The following is a 24,256-nucleotide window of genomic DNA, read 5'->3' on the forward strand; positions in this document are numbered from 1 at the left end:
CCTTGCCAGGGCACTGGAATGGAAAGTAGCTGTCTTATGTGTTCTCAATGTAAAAATCCTGTTCTGAGGCAGAAAGGCTAGGCAGCTGTGTCCAAGCAAGCCCCTATGAAATCTATCACTTAGACTGGTTGCAGACTTGATTTTTGTATACTGATGGTGATTCCCAGCGCAGGTGCTAGGAGAAGCAGATAATATCTGGCTTTTATAAGTAGATGCTTGATTGGAGCAGTCAGTAGCCAGTCATCTAAATAAGGAAACACTCAGAATCCCAGCGGTCTTAAGTGAGCTACTACTTCTGCCATACATTTGGTGAACACACTGAGGGTTGTGGTGAGACCAAAGGAGAAGACTCTGAGCTGGTAATGATTGGCTCCCAGCCAGAAGCGGAGATGCATTCCAGTCTATTCATTTTGATGTGGTAGTATGCATCTTGAAGGTCACTTCAGCACATCCAGTTGTCCTTTTGAAGAAGAGGTAGAATGGACTGGACCGTGACCATCCAAAATTTGGAGTTCTTTATGAAATGGCTCAGATGTGTTAGGTCCAGAACTGGTGACAGGTCTCCTGTCTTTTTCTGGCATTAAAAAGAACCTTGAGGAAATTCTGGATCCTGTTTGGTCTGGTGGGATTGTCTGGATGACTCTTGTCTTGCAACTTTGCAACTTCTTGAGCTGATAGCCCTCTCTGATTGGGTGGAACATCAGGGAGAATTTTCTTTTGTTTCACTGGAAGTTGCAAAAAGGGAATGAAGTATCCTCTGGATAAGACCCTTTTGCACTCAAAAGTAGTTTGTGATGGCTAGCCAGGAATCTTGGTGCCAGGACAGTTGCCCTGCCCTGACTGCTTCCAAAGAGAGACAGTCGGCTACCTTTCAGGAGTGCTGGAAGGACCTGTCTCAGAAAGAATCTTGAGAGTCTTGATTCTGTAGACCCCAACTGCCACGTGGGTGGCATCTATCATTCCATGTTCTCTTACGAAGTACCTCCTCAGTGAGATGTTCCAGGGAGGCATCAGAACAGACAGTGAGCTCCATAGGTGGAACTGTTTGAAAGCTCTTCTGGATTGGCTGCTCCTGAAGTGGAGAATGTGAAGTCTCAGACACAGCATACAGAGAAAGAACAGGATACAGATCCCCATCAATGCTATTCTTGGTTGGGAGAAAAACCCTCTCTACCACCTTAAATGCAGAGAGACCCAGAGACATCAAGACAATCCCTCCAGAGCTGACCATCTCTGAGCAGACACTCTCGGAGTCTCACAGATACCTCGCTACGAGGGGGGAGTTGGAGCCGAACTATCAAATGGCAAGTCTCCAAGGGGAAGTAACGGCTCCAAAAACTTTGGAGTTGAAGTCAACCCCACGGATCAAATGGTGATGCTTCGGCTCTAAGCACCGTCATGGTCCAACACAGTCGGAGCAGATTGGTTGAGGGAGGTATGCAGAGTCAAAGTAGGAACAACTGCTGGATCTGACGTATCGACGCCAGCAGCCTTACAGTCTGTGAACTCTGAAATGGGTGGCTAAATTGGAGAAGGAGTAACAACGGGAAGAAAAGGAGGTTTGTGGCTCAGAAATCTGGTGTGGGACAGAGCTGGTAAACCCCCCCATCTGGATCTGTGTCTTGAGGAATTTCCTCATCATCCTTTCCCTCTCCGCTTCAGAAAGACTACGAGAGGATCTAACAGACGAGGATGGGAAGGGTAGTCTAGAGGACTTCTTGGGAGTTTCCTGTAAGAAGGGGGACTTCAGCCTCAGAGACACTGGTTTCAGGGAGAACTTGGGAACACAGATCCGAGGAGACAAAGCTGTGGAATGTGCCGGACCAAAGGCTTCAGATCAGACAATTTAGGAAATTTTTTTAGACGGCTTTGATGAAGACATTTGTGAAGGAGTCTGGGCAGTAGAGTGCATATGGTGTTCCCTGGGCTCCTTAGATTTTTGAGGGGGGGGTTTAAGCCCCTGAAGAAGTATCCGAGGAGGAAGCTGAAGCAGGGAGGAGACCTTTTAAAATGAGCTTGTTCCTCTGATCACTTATAGCTCGAGCACTGAAGGCCACACAAATAGCACAGGCAGAATGCAGATGTGCTTGGCCTAAGTAATAAATGCACTCCCTGTGGGGATCTTATGGTAAGTGCATTTTTTGAATCCAATTGGTTTATCAGCCATTCGGGAAAAAAGAAAAATGGTTCAATTACAAAATTTTATTTACTTTTTTTATATATAAGTAAAGAAAGGAAAGAAGGGGAAAAACTACCAACAATGGTAGTTAAGAAATATATCTGCAGGTATAAGGTAGAAAAGAAACTAGTAACAATAGTGTTTAAAAACTAATTACCAAATATATATATATTCAAAACCCCAAAGGAGAGTAAGAAGTCACAATCCTGACAGTCCTGATGAGCGACAAATGAGATCTGAGGTGTTGTAGTGGTCTAGGGCATTATGGATAAGGTAGGAGCTTGAAACTCAGATCCTAGAATCTTTAGAAAGTCAGATCTGAACCCCATTGATTGATTAAAGAATGAATATGACCATCAAATCAAAACCTACAGTGGATATAAAAAGTTTACATACCCCTGCTAAAATGCCAGGTTTTTGTCATATAAAAAATGAGACCACAATAAATCATTTCAAAACTTTTCCCAATTTTAATGTGACCTATAACCTGTACAATTCAATTAAAAAACAAACTCTGTTAGGTGAAAAAATAAGCATACAATACTTTGGTTGCATAAGTGTGCACACCCTTAAACTCATACTTTGTTGTGTGTGCACATCCTTAAACTAATACTTTGTTGAAGCGCCTTTTGATTTAATTACAGCATTCAGTCTTCTTGGGTACACACCTGCCATCAATTAAAGAGACTCTGATTAACTCCAAATAAAGTTCAGCTGTCTTAGTAGGATTCTCCTGACATTTACTCAGTTGCCTGCTACAGCAAAAGCCATGGTTTGCAGAGAGCTTACAAAGCATCAAAGGGATCTCATTGTTGAAAGGTATCAGTCAGGAAAAGGGTACAAAAAAATTTCCACAGCATTGGTTATATCATGGAACAAAGTGAAGACAATCAGCAAAAAGTGTAGAAAATACAGGATGTTGCAAAGAACTGGGCATCACTCCAAAACTGATGAAAAGACAAGATGAAAACTGGTCAGGGAGGCTGCCCAAGAGACCTACAGTAACACTGAAGGAGCTGCAGGAATTTCTGGCAAGTACTGGTTGTGTACTACATGTGACAACAATCTCCTGTATTCTCCATATGTCTGGACTATAGGGTAGGGTTGCAAGATGGATGCCTTTTCTTACACAGAAAAACATCCAGGCTCAGCTAAAATTTGCAAAACAATACATCGTCTCCCAAAAGCATGTGGGAAGATGTGTTATGGTCTGATGAGACCAAGGTTGAACTTTTTGGCCACAATTCCAAAAGGTACATTTGGCGCAAAAACAACACTTTGCATCACCAAATCAACACCATCCCCACGGTAAAGCATGGTGGTGTCAGTATCATGCTTTGGGGTTGCTTTTCTTCAGCTGGAACTGGGGCTTTAGTCAAGCTGGAGAGAATTACAGTTCTAAATACCAGTCACTTTTGGCCCAAAACCTTCAGGCATCTGCTAGAAAGCTGAAGACTTATTTCACCTTTCAGCACGACAATAACCCCAAGCATACATCCAAATCAACAAAAGAATGGCTTCACCAGAAGAAAATTAAAGTTTTGGAATGGCCCAGCCAGAGCCCTGACCTAAATCCAATACAAAATCTGTGGGGTGACCTGAAGAGGGCTATGCACAAGAGATGCCCTTGCAATCTGACAGATTTGGAACGCTTTTGCAAGGAAGAGTGGGCAAGTATTGCCAAGTCAAGATGTGCCATGGTGACTGACTCCTACCCGGGAAGACTAATGATTTATTGTGGCAAAAAGATTCCAGAAAGGCTGGCCCCATCAGCGGAAAATCTTTTCCGTCACTGTTTGACTGATAGACCACTCATGAGGCATCAAAATGAACCTGCTTAGTCTGTTTGCAAGCATGTTGGCTTTCCCTGGTATGTGCATTGCCAAAAGAAAACAACCAGAAGAGATCTCCCATTGCCACACTCGCATTGGCTCTCGACACAATGGGTAAGATCTGGTTCCCCCTGGTTTGGAGATATACCAAACCACTGGCATGTTGTTTGTCTGTAACAATAAAAGAAAATTCCGAAAACAGGAAGAAGAAAGTACAGTTTTGTACCTACCATAAATGTAGATGTTCGAGTGCACATACAGCTGCAGTCATCACACTTGGGGTTTTCTGCCATCAGGCGGGTCCTCGGTCGGCCGAATTCCAAAGTCTAGGTCCGGCGTCGGTTGTCGTCGCTTCTTCCCTGACATCAATGTGGCAGGGGTATAAAAGAGGCAGCCGACGACATTTTCTTCAGTTTTTCTTGCCCCAGATGTCAGGTGTCCCCAGAAAGGAAGGCAATACATGATGTTAGACAAACATACATAAGTAGATAAATCAAAACAGTAGTTGCAAGCAAATACACCATATAGGAATACCCCATATAGGTTGTATGATAAAGGTGTTTGTCAAAAGCTCTGTCCTAAGAGGGGATGGAGGGAGGGTAACCTGGACTGCAGCTGTATGCGCACTCGAACATCTACATTTATGGTAGGTACAAAACTGTACTATGTTCTTCATGCATACAGCTGCAGTCATCACACTTGGGTAGAATCCCAAAGCTAAGTAAGGGTGGCTGGTACTAAGCGGAATTAGGAGGGGCTAGAATGCCCTGCAGGACTGCTGTGGCAAAGCCCGCTCTAGATTTTGAGTATAGTGGAAGGTGGTAGTGTTTGGTGAAAGTGTGCACTGAACTCCAAGTAGCTGCTTCCAGAATGTCCTTGGTAGGGACCCCCCTGAGGAAAGCTTCTGAGGTAGCTGTAGCCCTGGTGGAGTGGGATCTGATGTACACAGGCACTGATTTTCCATGAAATGAATAACAAAAGCGTATGCAGTGGGCTATCCATTTTGAAATAGTCTGTTTGGAAATAGCCTTTCCTTGAGCACCTGTAGCATTAGGACACAAAGAGCTGCTCAGATTTCCTGAATGACTTTGTTCTGTCCAAGTAATAACGAAGTTGCCTGTGAATGTCCAAGGAGTGGAGTAGCCTCTCCCCTTTGTTCTGGGGATTTGGATAAAGGGTAGGTAAATGAATAGTCTGATTCAAAGCCACACTGGATACTACCTTTGGCATGAAGGTAGGGTTGGTTCGTAAGGAAAGGCCACTGTTTAACATCTCAGTTAGGAACTGTAAAATCTGAGGTATACTTATTACCCAAGGATTCTGGCCCTTTGCTTGATTCCAGGAGCAAAATCGTTTCCATTTGGTGGAGTAAGTTTTTCTAGTAGAGGGTCTCCCGGCCTCCAAGATGACATCCTGTACCTCCTTGGAGAGGAGAGCCTGTTGGCAAATTAAGGTATTTTCCATGCAGCTAAATTTAGAGTTCTGAGCTGGCTGTGAAGGATCTTGTAGTTGTGCTGAGACAACAGAAGAGGAACTTGAGGTAGGATCCATGGTGGTGAGTGCGACAGGTTCTTTATGAGAGGATACCAGTGCTGTTGCGGCCAGTCTGGAGCAATGAGAATCATTTTTGGTCTCTCTGCTCTGGTTTTTAAATAGGACTTTGGTCAGTAGAGGTAGAGGCGGGAAGGCGTAGACTGTCAATGCTGTCCAACTGAAAGATAGGTTCATAGGTTCATACTAGGCTATCTGCCCAAGGGCATTTATAAGCCTAGCCCATAGTTATTTGGCTTTCGCCACCCCTTTAGTTTGAATAAAACTATGCCTATTATTTTGCTGTGCCTCTGTCAAGCAGTGACACTGAAGTAATCCCTGGGGTATATCTGCGATCCCCCATCCATTGGTCAAGATTCCTCTTGAACAAGGCCAGCGAGGTGCTCTGCCTCACATGTACCGGGATTTTGTTCCACAGCATAGGGAGTCTCTGGGTGATGAATCTGTCCCTCCAGCACATTCTATTAATAACCATGTCAAGGTTTAAGTCTCCCGCCCTTGTGGTTCTGAGGGATCTAGATTTTTTGAGGTGAAGCATATTCATCAAATCAGGGTTTGACATGGCCTTATATGCCAGGCACAGGTCACCTCTGAGCAAGCGGTATGAGACTGAATAGAGCTGGAGTTCTTTCAGTCGGGCAGCATAAGACATATTTTTGAGACCCTTTATCCTTTTGGTGAGGAACTTTTGGGGTCTTTCCAGCTGCTGCAGGTGTCGGGTCAGATACATTCGAATGGGGCATTGTACTCAATCATAGGTCTAATGAGTGATGAGTACAGGGGACGATGACCTCCCTTGATCTAGATGTGAATCCCTTCATGATCAGGTGGGCAATGTAGAAGGTTTTCCTAACTACTTTAGCAACATGAGTGTCAAGCGAAGGCTACTGTCAACCTGGGTCCCCAGATCCCTGATGACTTCTTCTGTGCTCAGTGGATTGCCACCTATATGGTAGCTAGGGGTAACCTTGTTTTTCCCGAAGGGTATGACTATGCATTTCTTGGCATTTAACTTTAGGCCATGGCTCTGGCACCAGTTATCCGTTTCTGTGAGGCCCTTCTGAAGGATATCTGTGTCAGATGTGTTTTCGACTATGGCCCAGTTTGCAGTCATCTGCAAACTTTGTCAGCCATAACCCTCCTGTGTTTGCTTGTACTTCAGAAAAGTAGATGCCGAACAAGAGTGGACCCATGACTGAGCCCTGTGGGACACCACTTGTGACAGGCTTTGAGTCTGACATGGCTCCAGCAACTCTGACCCTGTGGGTTCTGTCACTTAGCCAGTTTGCAACCCATCTTGTGATGTATGGGTTTACATTCAAGCTGATGAGTTTTTCGATGATACCTGAGTGGGGTATTGTGTCGAAGGCCTTTGCCAGGTCAAGGTAGGCTGTATGGACTGCCTTTCCCTCATCAATGGCCTTGGTGACTGTCTCGAAAAAGTCAACCAAGTTTAAAAGGCATGATCTGCCTTTGACAAAGCCAAACTGGGTTGGATCCAAAGTCTGCAAGTTCCCTATGTCTTTATTTATGAGTTCCATTATGATCCTCTCCATGGCTTTGCAGATAAGGCTTGTCAAGCTAATGGGACGGTAATTTCCAGGGTCGGTGGAGGCACCGCCCTTGTGAAGTGGGACCACAGTCGCCGTGCGCCACTCCTTGGGTACGTATCCTGAGGTGAGGCTAAGATTAAACAGCTGTCCTAACTGCGGGTTTAATTCCTCATTGAGTTCGTGGAGCACACAGGCGGGACACCATCCGGTCCCATGGATGCTGTGTTTTTTGCTCTGGAGAGAGCAGTTCTCACCTGGGCGTTGGAGATGTTTGGGGGGGCTACAATCCTCTGGTATAGATATCTCTCCTTTTGGGGGGGAGGGGGGGGAGAAGTTTGCACTGAACCTGTCAGCCAGTATGTTGGCAATGTGTGTAGGTTCAGTAATCTTCACATCATTTTGAACTAATTCTGAGCATATCTAGGAGTTTCCTCCTAGGTTTCTAACATAGCTAAAGAAGGCCTTATGATTGTCTTTTGAGTCCTTGGCGATTTTTCTCTCAAAATTTGCCTTGGATGATTTTATGAGAGCTCTTAGTTTTTTACTTATAATGATCAAAGATGTCTTACCTTTCAAGGATTTTGCTCTATCTTGTAGTAGCTTCCTCCTTTTGTTGTAGAGCTTGTTTATGGCTGGGGTCCACCAGACTGGACGCTTGCCTTTGGTACAAAGAGTCTTAGTTTTGTTTGGGATTGCCTGATCCATGCAGTCCTGTAGGTGCTGGTAGAAGGCATTTGTAAGTGATTCAGCGGTTTGAGTAATGTTTACCACTGGCTCAGGGGCCTTAAAGGAGACCACACTAGTTTTTAGAAGTGTGAAGTCGGCTTTTGAGAAGTTTTTCACTGTGGTCTTTTTATTTCAGGTGGGGGCGGGATGAGGACCTCCAGCGAGATTAGTTTATGATCTGATCTCACCAGTGAGGGGTATACTTCCAGTGTTGAACATTGTGATCCCATGTTCGTGATGATGAGATCAAGTATGTTTTCTCCTCTTGTGGGGATGGTGACTAGTTGTTCCATGGCATTTGAGTTTATGAACTCCAGGAACCTTTGGGCTAGAGTGTTTGGGCTTGAGTAGTGTTCCCAGTCTATATTAGGGTAGTTGAAGTCACCTAGTATGATGGTGTTTGGAGATACATTTATCCCTCCATTGTTTTCAGGAAGGCCATGTGAGGTTCCTGAGTTTGAGAGGGTGGCCTGTAACATGCTACAAATTGCAGAGCAGTCTTGCCTATGGTTAATTGCACCTGGATGGTCTCCGATGCATCGTGCGTTGCCACCAACCTTGAGGTGTGGGTGTCCTTTATGAATATGGACACCCCTCCTTTCTTGGTGTTGTCCGGATTTTGGGGCGGAATGCATGATATGTGGTGAAACCTGATAGTGCTGGGGTGCTCTCAGGAGCCTTGCACCAGGTTTCTGTCACAGCACAGACATCGATGTTCTCCATACTGAGAAGGGCCTCGAGTGCGTGCATCTTGAGATTGAGACTTCTGGTATTGAGCAGCATTACCCTTAGTTTTTTACCTTTTTTGTGTTCTAGAGTGGTAGGTTTAGAATTTGAGCCTTGCCTAAAAAGGCACTATGGGGTGGCAAGAGCCTTTGCCAATATCCGGAAGCCTAGGGGTGACAGGTGCAAGCCGTCCCTTGGCAGCGTGGCTTGTCCAGCATGTCATCCCAGGCAGACAGACACTGGATCCCCTTTGAATGACACCAGAATTTAAGCCAATTATTAAAGCTGATCATCTTATCACTGTATTGTGGCATCATTCTAGGTGAAGGTAGGATACTGCTCAAGGTCAGGGTCATACCTGCCTGGGCTACATAATCAGAGAGCTCCTCAATGTCTCTTTTCATGTAGTCCAAGGAGGTACGTCTCAGGTCGTTGACACCAGCGTGGACAATGACTGAGTCGTACTTGTACCTGCTGTTGAGAGACCTGAGTGCTCGTGTTATGTGGCGGATTCTAGCGCCCGACAGGCAGCTTACTGTGACCTTCTCCTTACTCAGTCTGGTGAGCGGGACGACAGTGTGTCTGACTATGGAGTCACCTATGACAAGTATGTTTGGTGTTGTATTTGGCCTTAAGGGCAGTGACTGCTTTGCACACTGATTTTGTTGTTTATGTGTTGTTTGTGTGGTGTATTGAGTTTGCAGTTGCTTGGGTGTCTGCTTTGGAGGCCTCTGCTGTTTAGGTAAATTTTTACTCAGAGCCTCCGAGTATGTCTTAGTGTGTTTATGTGTTTGATTCAGTGGTGTGGTTGAGTTATGTGAGACTGGTATTGTGGTGTGTGTAGTTGCCTTCTCCTCCTGCCTGGTCTTGCCAGTCCTGAGTTGAGAGAGCTCAGCCTCCAGTCTGGCTAAATAGCTGCATCTCTCACAAGTGTTAGTGTTACGTGGGAGGAGGAGAGGGTTGTCCGTGTACATGAGGCAATTGTAACATTGTCTCAGAATTCCCAGATTCACCAACTGGGCAGGAGAGGACGCCAGCATCTGACCCTTCGACATGCTAGAAAGAATTATGAGTTAGTATGAGACAGAAAAGTAGTGGGCTTAGCAGGGAAGTGGGCACTCCTGGGGGTTTTTGCTAGTGAGAGATTTGTATAATATAGGAGTGCTTGACCTGCAAAGAGAATGCTTATAAGACAAGGGATATGCTTATAAGACAAGTGCTGAGCTTTTTGAGAAGCAAAAGCTATTTGGAACAAGTGCTGCACTTTTTAGTGTAGGTGTAAACTGTTTAGGTTCCTAACAGAGCAGTTCTAAGGGAAAAATTGAAGAACAGACTTTCTGGAGCCAGAAAGAGTTTAACCTTGTTTAACCGGCGCTGCCCGATGCTGCTCTAGTGGCAACTCCGCGCTAAATCGCACTAAAGCACGTTAAAGCGTGCTTGATAGCAGGGGCTGGAAAGAAGTAGGAATAGACCCAAAAGGGAAAATAAAACTACAGTTTCAAGTCAGTAACCACCTCTACGGGGGGCAGGGAAGCTGCTCAATGTTAATCACTGCCACTGATCAACAGAGAGACCCTCCTTCAGCCCAAGCAAAAATGGCCTCACAGAAACTTTCAAACAGTTCAGGAACAGCAAGCCTGTAACTGAACTTTTTTAACTCTCAGAAAAGTGGGAAAAAAACAAGATTTTTTTTTGTTTTTGTTTTTTACAGAGATAGCAGAGGTTCACAAGTAATATCAAGTTATAACAGTGCAGTAAATGACCCCACACAAGAGTGCTAGGTCAAGGACAGAAAATATGCAAGTTTTAAGAAAAAAACGATTTAAAATTAAGTGCAAATAGTGCATCCACTTTCCAGGCCTGCGGATGATAGGTCCTTGAGCAGAATTTTTCCAACTGGTAATTGCTGTGGGAGGCAAATAGATCTATGTCTGGCTGGCCCCATGCTTGAGTTATCTTTGAGAAGACTTGAGGATGCAACTTCCATTCATGAGGGTCAGTCATATTTCTGCTTAAGTTGTCTGCCAGAGTGTTTTCCTTCCCAGGCAGGAATTGTGCCTGTAGTTGAACTTGTAATTCCAATGCTGTGTTCCACAGGGTCATAGCTTGCCTGCATAGGGGGTATGAATGCATCCCTCCCTGTTTGTTTATATACCACATGACTGTGGTGTTGTCTGTCCTTATCAATAGCTGGCCTGGTTGCAGTAGGTCCTTGAAATTCATAAGAGCATTTTGCACAGCTAGCATCTCCTTTTGGTTGATGTGTAGGTGCATTTGTTTTTGGGACCATTTTCCCTGGATGCACTGGTCTGCCATGTGTGCTCCCCATGCGTAGTCTGAGGTGTCTGTTGTGATGACTTGCCTTGCTTGTGGTATACAGAAAGGGAGACCCGTGTTTCTTTGGCATGCTTGAGCCCACCACAAAAATTCCTTTTGAATGCATGGAATGAGTGGTAAAATTGTTTCCAAGCTGTGTTTGTGTTGAGACCATAAGTTTTTTAGGTACCATTGTAGTTTCCTCATATGCAGCTTTGCAAATGGTATTAGTAGAATGCAAGATGCCATGAACCCCAGAGCCTGCAGGATTTTTCTTGCAGTTAGCCTGGTTAAAGTTGCCATTTTGTTGAAGTATTGAGACAGTTGCCCTTGTTTGTCTGGCGTGAGGTAAGCCATCTGGGCCGTTGTATTTAAGCTGGCACCCAGGAAAATTATCTGTTGAGAGGGTATTAGTTTTGATTTCTTTTTGTTTACTGTGTACCCCAGGCATTTTAACAATTTTATTACAAACGCCAGACGTTGCAATAGAATGTCCTTGCTGTCCGCTTGGATCAGGCAGTCGTCCAGATATGGGTAGATTTGTATTCCTTGTTGCCTGCAGAAAGCAATTACTGATGCCAGGCATTTCTTAAACACTCTGGGCGCAATAGATAAGCCAAAGGGCAATGCACAGAATTGCTAATGGGTTGAACCTGCAAGAAATCTGAGGTATCTTCTGCAATCTTGTCTGATAGGGACATGCAGGTATGCCTCCTTGAGGTCCAATGTTACCAGCCAAGACTCCTTGCCCAGCATGGGGAGAAGCTGCTGTAATGTGAGCATCTTGAATTTTGGTACCTCTAGATGTGTGTTTAGAATAGATATGTCTAAGATGGGTCTCCAGTCTTTGTCCTTCCTTGGTACCAGAAATAGTCTTGAATAAAAACCTTGACCTTGTTCTTTTGCAGGTACCCCTTGAATTGCTTTCATATCCATGAGAGCAGAAATTTGTTTTTGTGCCTCTGCCCATTGATTTTGTGGCAGGTTTGGCATGCCCCTCATCTTTGGAAGGGTGAGAAAGTGGAATCTGTAGCCTCTGTCTATAATATCCAGAATCCATTTGTCCTTTGTAACAATGTGCCAGTTTTTTTTAAAATAAGGCCAGTTTTCCTCCCAAAGGTGCTGCCATTATAGCTTTGTTTGGCAGGCAAAGGGGAAAGTCATTGCATCTGTTTTCTAAATGATTGTGTTCTGTCTTCTCCACCTCTTGGGGCTGGTGATTGCCATTGCCTGGCTCTGCAAGATCCTTGAGGTTGTCCTCTACCCCTTGGGCGTCTGTATCTACCCCTTTGGGGTCTGTCCGTGGCTGAAAAGGACCAATTTTTTGAAGGCCAGTTTCTGCTGAAGCGTGGAGGCTGCACCTGCAAGAAATCTTTAACTGTTTGCATAGATTTAGCTTTTTCCTCCATTTTCTTTAGTACCTCCTCAGCTTTAACACCGAACAGTACATCTTTTTGTAGTGGTGCATCTAATAATTTTGCTTTGACATGATCTGGTAAGGTTTGTTCTTTGAGCCAAGCGTGTCTACGTATGACAGACCCCGTGACAGCAGCTCTGCATGAGGCCTCTAAAGCATCAAAACCACACTGTAAGGTATGTTTCCCCACTTGTTCTGCTCCATGCAACAAATCCTGCAACTCTTTCAAATCAGATTGTTCTGTTTGTGTCATTTTGCTTTTCAGCTGAGATAGCAAGAACTGCTGGTACTTTAGCATATGAAATTGGCAGTTTAATGCCCTCATGGTTAAAGTGGCTGATGTATACACCTTTTTCCCCCACCTTTCCAATGCTCTGGAATCTCTCTCTGAAGGTAAAGGGTTTTTAGCAGTAGATGCCTTAATCCCCTTGGGACCCTGAGAAATAGTTTCTGGGTCAGCAGAAGGGCTTTTATAAAGGAACTGGTGAGAATCAGGCACTCTGTAATATCTGTCTGGTTTAACAGGGGCAGGAGGTAAAGAGTCTGGATTAAGACTGGCTTCTGCGTACACATCATCCAAAATATCTAAGACAGGAGGAATAGCCAGGGGCCTATGCTGTGGAAGCAGCAGAATTCCCTGAGCCTTTTCTTGGAATCTGAGTAATCTTGGCCTTCCCAGTGGAAGTGTTCTCTCAATGTATGTAGGGTTTCCCCAAAAGAGTAGTCCTCAGGGGGGGAGACCGAGGGAATAGACTCCTCAGCATCAGAGTCTTCAAAAGAGGAATAGGCGTAATCCAGGTCCTCAGAAAGGCCTGAGGTAATAGATGCCTGATCTGAGGAAGGGTAGTCTTCCTTCATCCTGGGTCTTTTGTCTGAGGGGGTTTGAGAGCCCCTGATGAGTGAAATCAAATCCTCAGCCATTTTAAGCATCTGTTTTTTGGGCATGGGACCTTGAGAGGGGGCTTGAGGATCATGTTTTTTAATTTTCATTGGAGCTTTAGATTTAATAGGTAAGGTGGTAGACCTGAAAACGCCTTCAGAAATGGCAGGCCTTGCTACACTTTCCGTTTCTCCGCCAAGAGTGGCGTTGGTATCTGCAGTGGGAATGGGGACCGAGGAACCTGCGACCTCGGGTACTAAAGTCACCGGTAATAAAGTTTCATCGGTAGTCAGGGGCTGCGTAGGTGCCCCGCTGATTAGCGGAGAACCGGTAGTAGGCCTTAGCGTGTTCTCAGTAGTCGGTGCAGGCCTCGGATGTCTGTCCTTATCCTTGCGTTTTTTGCCTAAAACTGGCGTTGGCATATCCGACGACATAATATAATTAAATGATTTGCCAAAATAATGAAGGGCGAACTCTGCCCGGCGCTTAATAGTGCGCTTGTTAAACCTAGCACAAAAATGGCAGGCAGAGACGTTGTGTTCTGGCTCTAAGCAAGGTATACAGTAAGAGTGAAAATCCTTATGCGATATTTGCTTCCCACAAGAAATGCAATTATTAACTTTGTCTGACATCGGTCTGAGGCAAGAAAAGTTTCCCCAATGGGGTACTTAGCTTTAAAGAAGACTTCGGCTGAAATACTTTCGTAAAACTCAGGAGCTGGCCGACTGGCACTTGCGAACTGCTTCTGCTTCTGGCACCGCGCGGCAAGAAAGACGGAGGAAAATGGCGTCGGCTGCCTCTTTTATACCCCTGCCGCACTGACGTCAGGGAAGAACCGACGACAACCGACGCCGGACCTAGACTTTGGAATTCGGCCGACCGAGGACCCGCCTGACGGCAGAAAACCCCAAGTGTGATGACTGCAGCTGTATGCACGAAGAACATCCGTAGTTATAATACTTTAATCACATCAAACCTCCAGAAACTAAGCGCTTTCACCAAACAATGGCTTCTGCAGAGTTAAAGGAGTACATAAAATACTATTTATATATAATGACATCACAAATTCAAACTGACAATTGATTAATTAATAAAAATTCTTAAAGCCACAATATTAAAAATACTCATAATAAACTTTAAGGTATTTTAAAATATTGATTTTCAAATCCTACATAAATTCTACCTAAACAAATACAATACACAAATATATATTAATAATAAATATAAAAATATGAGGCTATTTAAGGTTTTTATAAAGTTTTTTATTTATGTTTATTATCTGTGAAACATACATTTCAACAGGGACATAAAAGTACCTCTAATAATACATATATGTATATTTATTATTACAGTTAATATTTTTAATTAATGCATATATTTTTCTTTATTCAATGAGTGCAGTATTTATTATTAATATATATTTGCGTATTTTATTTGTTTAGGTAGAATTTATGCAGGATTTGAAAGTCAATATTTTAAAATACCTTAAAGTTTATTATGAGTTGTTTTTAATATTGTGGCTTGGTATTAATTAATCAACTGTCAGTTTGAATTTGCGATGTCATTATATATAAATTGTTTTTTATGTACTCCTCCTTTAACTCTGAGGAAGCCATTGTATGGTGAAAGCGCTTAGTTTCTCGAGGTCTGATGTGATTAAAGTGTTATAACTATGCCTAAGTGATCACCTTCTCGCATATATAATTAAGCACAAAACCATTAATTCCCAACAACCCTTACTCAGAAAGGTTAGAAACAATAAAAACTTTGACCCTGCCAAATTCCAACAAGAACTAAACTCATGTAATTGGTCTATTCTAAAACACCTCCCCTTAGAGGAAGCAGTAGCATACTTTAACAACAAATTCCTTGAGATCCTTGATTTGCATGCACCTGTTCGTTCAAAGAGAACCAAGGCAAAAACTGCACCATGGCTTTCTAAAGAGTCTAAACTCAAAATTACCCTTAAAAACAAAGCATGGGCTTTATGGCGTTCTCCTAAAGACCCTCAAGATCATATTAAATACAGGCAATCCAGGAACGAAACCAAAAAATCAATTTTACAAGACAAAAAACAATACTACTGTAATTTACAGACAGTAAATCAAAATAACCCTCAGAAGTTTTGGGCAGGTTTAAATAATCTACTACATCCTGGACAAACCTCAACCCCAATCCCTGCTGCTACTATTGATAAAACCCCTGAAGATGTTTCTGACAGTTTTACCGATTCTAGCTAGCCAACTACCTCCTAACTCCCCTGGTCCTAAAAGTAGCACCCCTAGAAACCTACTCGCATTCAGCTTCCAACCAGTCGCCACTTCACTTACCCGTACCTTGATCAAAAAATTAAAACCCACTACACTTTCTGCTGATCAACTCCCTGCAGAGTACTTACAAAAATCAGCTGATGCTATTGCTTACCCTGTCTCAATACTAATCAATTGAACCATAGTAGAAGCTAAAATTCCCACCATCTGGAAAATATCCTATGTAATCCCACTTCACAAAGGAGGCAGCTCTACTGAATTCTCCAATTATAGGCCAATAGCTATACGCTCTCCACTTGCAAAGATTATGGAAAAACGTATTCATAGACAACTCGTGCACCACCTAATCCAGAATAACCTTATGGCAGACACTCAGCATGGCTTCCGTCCTCATCACAGCACTACTTCAGCCCTCCTAGTCTTTACCAACACCATAAACCATAATCGCAACAATAATTATATATCCTCAGCCCTCTTCTTGGATCTTTCCAAGGCATTTGATATGGTTGATCACCAACTTTTAATCCACACCCTGCAAACATTCTGTCTAAATACTAGAGCCCTTCAATGGTTTCAATCCTACCTGAATGGTCGATAGCAGGCTGTCCTCTGGCAGAACAAACTCTCTAACCTTCTACCTAACACCCTTGGAGTACCACAAGGCTCTATACTAGGGCCCTTGCTGTTCTCCATCTTCATTAACGACCTTTATACTGTCATCCCAAAAGTCAGCTGTATCCAATATGCTGATGACTCTACTCTGATTTGCTCAGCCACATCTCCAGTAGAGTTATGGTCAGCTACCCAGACCACCTTTAATACGATAGAAAACTGGCTTTCTGAACATCGTCTGATCCTAAATCCCAAAAAACTAAAATGCTGTTATTTTCACCAACACGTAGGTCTACCGCTTTCACCTTTACCATAAAATCAAATGATGGCACAATAATCTCCTCTGACCCCTCTACAAAACTATTAGGTGTCATCATAGACAATAATCTAAAATTTGGCCTACATGTTAACCAAACTATCAAAACCATCAATAAAAAACTAGGGTCACTTTACAGAATAAAAGCCTTCTTAACCCCTCCAGCTAAACTTGCCATAGCTCGCTCTCACCTTCTTTCAACCCTTCTGTATGCATCCCCTCTACTCTCGAATTAAAACAAGACTGTCCTTAACAAACTCTCAATTTGCTACAACCACATTGCCAGGTTTGCCACTGGGCTGCCTTTTAGGGCACATCACAGCATCAATCTAAATCAGCTTGGGTGGCTTGAACTACCCAGCCTAATCCAGTATAACCAACTGATTATGGCCTATAAAATCCTCTATAATCCGGACAATACTCCTGCACTTAAAAATATTATCACCCCCTATAACAATCCTAGACCACTTCGATCCTCTAACAAACTACTAATTCAGACTAGCAAAATTAATAACACAGCCGGTGATTCTCTCTCTGCAAACTCTGTAAGTAGATCCTGGAACTCTCTTCCAGCTGATATTACCTTACTTTCCACCTTAGGTCAATTTAAAACTAGACTCAAACAACATTTGTCACTTAACTGGCTATGTCAATGTATCAAGCCCGGCTAACTCTCTCTAGAATGTGTAAAAATCTGCTAACCAGTTTACTGTGTAATTTAATTTAATCCTGACTTGCGCTCAGGATTAACTGTAATCTGTGGAACTTGTTTAACTTGCTTACTGATGCAATCTCTGTAAATAGTCTGTTTGTAATATGTAATGTTGGTATTATGTAATGCTGTATCTGCTTACCCTTGGAGCTTTTCTCCCCGGGCCTCCACTGAAAATGGGCATGCATCCAATCGGACTATCCCGGTCAACAAATGTAAAATAAATAAATATAAATAAATTTAAGCCTTTAAGCGTCTTTACAATTCCAGTATGGGTTAGAGTCCTATGGCTTGGCCAAATCCAGGTATTCTCTAGGTGTTGCATGTCTACTACCTCCAGTTTTAGTGACTTTCTCAAAGTAAATGTGTTCTCCCTTTGACAAAACCACATTGTTGCAGGTCTACAGCAATAAGATATATATTTATATCAAAGCTTACAAAATAAGATGCATGTTACATGGTTTTGCAAATTAGTTTCATCAGTCTATAGTTCCTGGGATCTGAAGAGCCCCACCCCCCATACACATTTATGGGCTGCCATTTTCCATACCTCAGGAGCTGTTTTAAGTTGAATAGACTTAGGAGAGATTCAGAAAAGGCATATTCCACACTTAATTAGGAATATAGCCAGGGCCCGAAGAGATGGTATTTTCAGCTTTACAGAATGCGGTTAGGACATCTTTACTAATAACCTTAGCTGGAGGAAGGGACTTGGAAATTTGAACTTTAACAATGGTTTCTGGTATGAAGTTCGTACTAAACTTACATGGAAATATATCAGCAATATCTTTAGGGTCAGAATGGGTTATAATGATGATAATAACAATGTGAATTAATTCAGGGCACTGGAGTGTGTTACTTCTTAATTGCTTGTTGTAATTAAAGATTCATGACTGATTCAGGTAATGAGGACTTCCAAAAGTCCAAATTTGAAATGATGCTCCAGTATATACCAATGGGTAGCACAGATGCTGCAGGCATTAACACCACCTCCAACCTCTACCCCATACCAGAGAGAAGAGCAGAAAGCTGTTCTTGGAGTACTGGGAACTCTGTTCAGTGATCAACAGTCAGGAGACATCATCATATTTTTAAAGCTAATGAAGAACACAGTAAGTTTGCCAATGTATGTAGTTGGAATTACTCTATCTTGTTTTAAAAAAATAAACTTGAAGGCTTTCTGCACTCCATAATTCAGTGATCTAGGAAACATCTGAAGCAAAATGTGTTTTAGTTTAAGAAAAATAAGGTAAAAAACTGCAGGCTCTCTCTCTCTCTTGCTCTCTCTCTCTCTCACCAGAACACACTTACAATAAAGAAAAGGCAGAGCCAGATAACTAAATGAGAACTGTTATTTGAGAAGAGGAAAATATGACTTGGCAAACTGGGTTTAATCTGACTAAGCATCCGTAATACAAGAAGGGAACCGCAAATCTGCTCATTGAGTGGTACCCACGTTTCTCATTGACAGAGGTACTTGATGTTTATCACAGACGCACTCTGCAAATTACGTCCATCTATCCAAAGACAATTGAGGCAACACGGGATTAACATGGCTAGGCTTGTAAGGGCTCTAAGACCGCTAGCCTAGTAAACCTTCTATGAACCTATAAGAGGCTACATGACTTGACTAATACTACTGACTCTGACTAAGCATGCATAATATGAGAAGCATGACTAAGCTTCAAAGTGGCAAGGGAATTAGCAGAAGAGATCAATAATGGGGAAGCAGGCTGCTTAAGATGTCTAGCAAAAAGAACAAAGAAAGAGAAAGAACTGAACAGGCAGAGCAGTGCTGGGTGGGAGATAACAGAAAACTGTTAAAAAGCAGAAGTACTAAATAAATACTTTGCTTCAGTCTCCATAAAGGAACTTAAAATGAGGTTGCCATACTGAAAGGAAGGCAAGACAAAAAAAGGGAAACAGTGAACATACAAGATATAGAGGAAGAAAATCAGAGGAAACTGGCTGCCTTTTGGGAGGCAAAACCACAAGGCTCACATATCCTGCCTTCCCAGATTCATTAGAAATCTAGCCAGTGTGTTGTCAGATTCCCTAAGATCTTTAACAGATGACTGGCTATTGCACAAATGCCAGAGGACTGGAAGACAACAATTACTTTACCCTATACAAGGAGGGAAGAAAGAAGGCTGGATGATTGAATGGTAGGACACAGATAGTTGTGGTTACAGGGACAATGTCAATAATTAGTAAAGTAACTAGGGGATTACTGAAAGAGCCTGTCCTGGGTCCAGTACTCTTCAGCACATGGAAAAAAAAGTATAGGATCAGCCTCTTTGCTCACAAAGACACATTCAGAGGTGGCAAATACAGCAAGACTTGCAAAGGATTTGGAAAGGCTGAACAAGTAGTCAGAAATATGGCAGCTGAGGTTCAGTGTAAATACATGCATAGTTGTACACTCAGGTCACTACAACCCCTGGTGTGACTTAACTGCTGGAAGGAACGGAAATCATGGCAACAACGTAGGAAGTGGGTATGAGGGTGCTGCTTACACCTGTACTGGATCACTGGGAACACAGTGAAAGGGCAACAGGAAACTGAATTCTGGGATGCATCTTTATGAGGAAAAATTCCAGAAGGAAAGAAATAATGTTTTTGATCCACATGACTTGGGTCAAATCACAATTTGGAGTACTGCATGCAGTTCTGCAAGCTGCATAAGAACAGGGCAACACTGCTGGAAGAAATTTAAAGGAAATCTCCCAGAAAGATCCATGTGATGGAGGAGAAAAAAAGAAGGACTATGGCCACAGGCCAGAGAAGTTACAGCTCTCATCACATGAGACAAGAAAAGAGAGGAGGCATGCTACTGCTGCACAAGATCATGTCAAGAAGATGTGAAGGTGTTATTCTAAACAAGAACAGAGAAGGGAGAAAGGGGGACTGGTAGCAGACTTTAAGGACTAGGGATTTTCTGAAACTACTTTTTCATAGAGAGGGTTGTGGAAGTATGAAATGGATTAAAGGAATGGATGGTGGACAGGGAATCCACAGAGCTATTCAAGAAGGCATAGAACAAGTGGAGAAAAGGGTAAGGCAGGGATGGAAGGGAGGACAAATGTCAAGCAGCTTAAAAGGGGAAAGCAGGCAAGCTTATTGTCTATTCTTGTCAAACAGACATTACTAATGTAATGCAATGCAATTATGACATTTAAGGCAATTATAAATTCTTAACATATCCGTCCTGTATTCTTAGGAACAAGTAAACATGCGGTACAGCCTTTGTGTGAATATATTTTATGTCAAATGTTTATATCTCACTGAATTATAAAATACAGAAGGGCATGACATTTTTTTAAACAAGGCATTGTAAATTCCAAGTAGTAACAGTGTTAAGACTCATTATTTACGTTCTATATTTGCATCAACAAAAATATATAACAAAATATCTGCTGGCTGCAAGTCACAACTCTTTAAACTAAGCCTAACGATTCTATCAGCATATAACACTGAAAATCTTACTAAGGTTTCACAAAGGCAGAAGAGAGGATATGCACTTTGAAAGTACAATGACGAGTACTTACTTCGGATCTGGGGGACCATCTCCAAGAGGTTTCATGGACAGCTTGCAGAGGGATCTGAACACAAGGAATGCATCTTTCTGTAGAACATGGGAAAATCTAGCACCAATTTGAGGTCCCTGCGGTATATCAGAGTCCTGAGAAAAGAAACAGTCAATATAATGACACTTTGACTTGATTATTTACTATCATTACATGCACCATTACCAGACTCTGCATAATGCCACCAAGAAAACAAAGCCTCCAACGTACACAGAATCCCACTTCACTCATGAGTTTAAGCACAAACTTAACTGCCCCCTGTGCAATACAACTCTAACTACCATTACTGTATATCGCTCAGGCTACCACTGAAAGAAATATGCACTGCAGACTAAGGTTCAAGACAAAATTGCAAGTGTCCTTGTTACAAGGAACACAGGGTTGTACGTTAAAGTACTACCTGCATGCACTTTGGATATCACCAGAAGCTTTGCCAATGTGAAACAAATATACAATACAAAAGAGCAAGTACTGCAGAATTCAGGGGATATTTTCCCAAGTGTCACAATCACAGAATAAACGGGATACACTGCTAGTATCCCATGTAATTGTATGAAATGCAGTTAGCTGAATTAAAGTAGCATGAATGGTTCTCCCCAAGAGTGATATGCACAGAAGGCTAGGTTTTCCTGCTTATGTAAGGAATCTTCTTCAATGCTGATATGTTACATTAGATGGAAAGTCTACCCCCCCCACCCCGAACTATGACCTTCAGAGGCACATTCCACTGAGGTGCAACAATATATAGAGGATTATGAGCAGGTCAACGATCCTGACATATTAGTGTATGACCCACGGATGCCAAGAAGGTAAGCTCAAGAGATGAATCCTGGCATCCCTGTTGAGAACACATAACCGTAGGTTAGGACTGGCAACCTGATCATAATTCTTTGTAGTGCATGAATTTTTTTTTATGTTCCATGTTAGTTACAGAAAAAATGCCAAGTGTTTTACTGGCTTTCAGTGCCATGAAGCACTTAGTGAGTGCTGTCAAAAAGGCAGTGTAACACAGTCCCTTATGTTTACATTCACCTTCACACCTCCTACCTGTCCAGATATTCATGGAATGCCCTGATTTTTGCCTATGTTTAGTCTGTTCCTCAAAGTCAGTGGTTTTAGGGTAAGGCAAATAACAGAGGACTGAATTAATAAAATAAAGACAAACATTTAATGTTCAGACTTTATATCCTTCAGAAAATGCAGGCAAACACACATCCTGTTATTCTACTAACTTTCTAAGTTTATAAGAGGACGTTAGGGACACTTTATTGGAAAGGACAGCAGGCAGAAACAAATCTTTTATTCTACCGCTGCCATTTGCTGGTCAGTACTGGCAGATTCTACTGCCTAGCCCAAGACCCAACCTTAAGTTCAGCAAGGGGTGCTTAACATCTGTTAAAGTTTGGTCTCGAGTCATTCTAGCTCTTAATTTTGTCTTTTAATGAATACCGGAGCATAATCACTGTGCTCCATGCACTACACCTTCTTTAACAAATGTAAAGGACCAAACGTACATGTATCAGTTCAGCTAAATATCAAATTCACTGGCTGAAATATGATTTTGGAATCAATGTACCTGCTTCTTAACATCTCAGCTACACTTCTATTTAATTTGGCTAAGTAACAAACTTAACAGTTAAGTGTCTGAAATAGATCAATTACTGCACTGCTCTGCTACATGCTCATGTTTTTTTTTTAAACATGCTTGTATTTCTACTTGTTCATACTGCTTCGACTATAAAGTTGGCTTGGTAACAAAGTGCTCACCTCAAGCTGCTGTTGTATTAAGGTTGTCATTTAAATTATTTACTACTTTATTTTAATTATTCTTTGTACACTGGATTAGTCCCCACTAGACCAATGTTCTCTTTTCTGGGGCAATATGAGGAAATTTTCATGCTAAAGGGGAACTTCCTTTAATCTTTTTCTCTAGGTAATGGCAGAGTGGTATAACCACAGGAAAGGTGGAGTTGAATGTTAAATGCAGCATGTAGAAGAATGTTGCTGGAGAAATGGCGACTTTGCAGTCTGCACTGAACAAAATTAAAGTTGTGGTGATGGGAGAAGGGGATCTGGAGATTGAGAAAAATGTCTATGATCCAGGAAGAACTAGGTGATGAATCAGCAGTTTAATTAAGTGACACTGGAGACACCTGGGTGCAAGAATCAGCTGACACTGAAACTGACACTATTTATAGAAGTGCCGCTGTGTAGGAGTCTGCTACCATTGAAAAAGAGACTGCCTTTGGTGATAATTAGCTATTAGGACAGTGCAGCAAGATGTCACAGCAATGGAGAAATTGCTGAAGTGACTGTGTAACAAAATTTTGTGGGTTATAACTATGTAGATGTTTTGGGGGCTGGAGAGAAGGCGCAAATTAAGAGTACTGAGCAAAGACACTCAGATTTGACATAAAAAACAACAAAATGGAGCCATTAAAAGGGTCTTAACATTCTTAGTACCTCAAATTCAAACACTCTTTTGCAAAAAGATAAAAAGAATTGTGGGAAGAAAGATGTATCTGAAATACATCATCATAAATTTTTAACCAATCACAGCAAAGCTCCCAAGGAGTATCTAAATTTAACTGATAAGGTGCCATAGTTTTAAACTCAAGATAAATTCTGCTTCTATCTTCTCTAACATTTTATTCTCATTTCTCTCTAACATTATCCAGCGTTTGTTTAAAAACACAGTGCTTTAAATCAATAATAATCTATTGTGTTTGATCCATAAATGAAATGTAGCTAAATTACTTAAATCCTTATTAATACAATTGTTAAGATGTTCCATAAATCTAACTTTCTACACATAATGTTTTGCCTGTATACTGTAAGCAACACGTACTACCATTCCTAGATAAACAAGTAAAGTGCCCCATAATGTTTAAATATCGAGAAAGTAAATAAAAAAAATATATCTGATGTAACATAAGAACATACTTTACAATGCTCACATGGGTATGAGATATACAGATAAAGCTTTAAAATTCATATTTTTTACTACAACATTGGGCATATCAAATTTACGATGAATCAATAGGCTGGAATAAAGTGCAGTCTATCCTATATGATATAGTAGTTTAAATGGGAGAACTGGGTCCTTAGCCCATTCTAGTAATAACACAGACCAATATTTTTCATTATTTCAACAATGAATCTACATAGATCTGTAAATAACATTACAAAATATACTGTTTCATTGTCTTCCTATTCTAAAAGCGCATATTTTTACCTACCTCTATAATTATTTTTTCACTATCTGAGAAAAAACATCTTGTCTTAAAGAATTAACCCTGTCATCCATACTATACCATCTTCTATGTATTAATCTATTTACATGTATATAAAAATCCTTTGAAGTATTGCAAAGATGCTTAGCTCTAATACATTTCTCCTTTAGGTAGAGCTCTAAGTATATGCAGTGGATGGAAACTAGTTACGCATAATAAATTATTAGTTTCAGTCAGCTTAACAAATAAAGATATAAACAACCATTTCTCAACTTTTACCTTCACAAATAAAAATGTAACTTCACATGCATTAAATTTTCCTTCAAATGTTATACTCATAGTATTA

At 41.8% G+C, this 24,256-nt stretch overlaps 1 protein-coding gene across 1 annotated transcript in view; it reads right to left on the reverse strand.

The window, feature by feature from the left end:
• ARFGEF2 (ADP ribosylation factor guanine nucleotide exchange factor 2) overlaps positions 1–24,256 on the reverse strand; it is a 2,483,667-nt gene that overhangs the window by 1,897,999 nt on the left and 561,412 nt on the right. Inside the window, exon 9 of the mRNA XM_044089932.1 lies at positions 20,639–20,772. Within this exon, the coding sequence (XP_043945867.1) occupies positions 20,639–20,772 (134 nt within the window). The remainder of the gene's footprint in view (positions 1–20,638; positions 20,773–24,256) is intronic.

This window comes from Protopterus annectens, chromosome 12.part0, assembly GCF_019279795.1.
Source record: "Protopterus annectens isolate FY-2018-M chromosome 12.part0, PAN1.0, whole genome shotgun sequence".
In the NCBI taxonomy this organism is placed as follows: Eukaryota; Metazoa; Chordata; order Ceratodontiformes; family Protopteridae; genus Protopterus; species Protopterus annectens.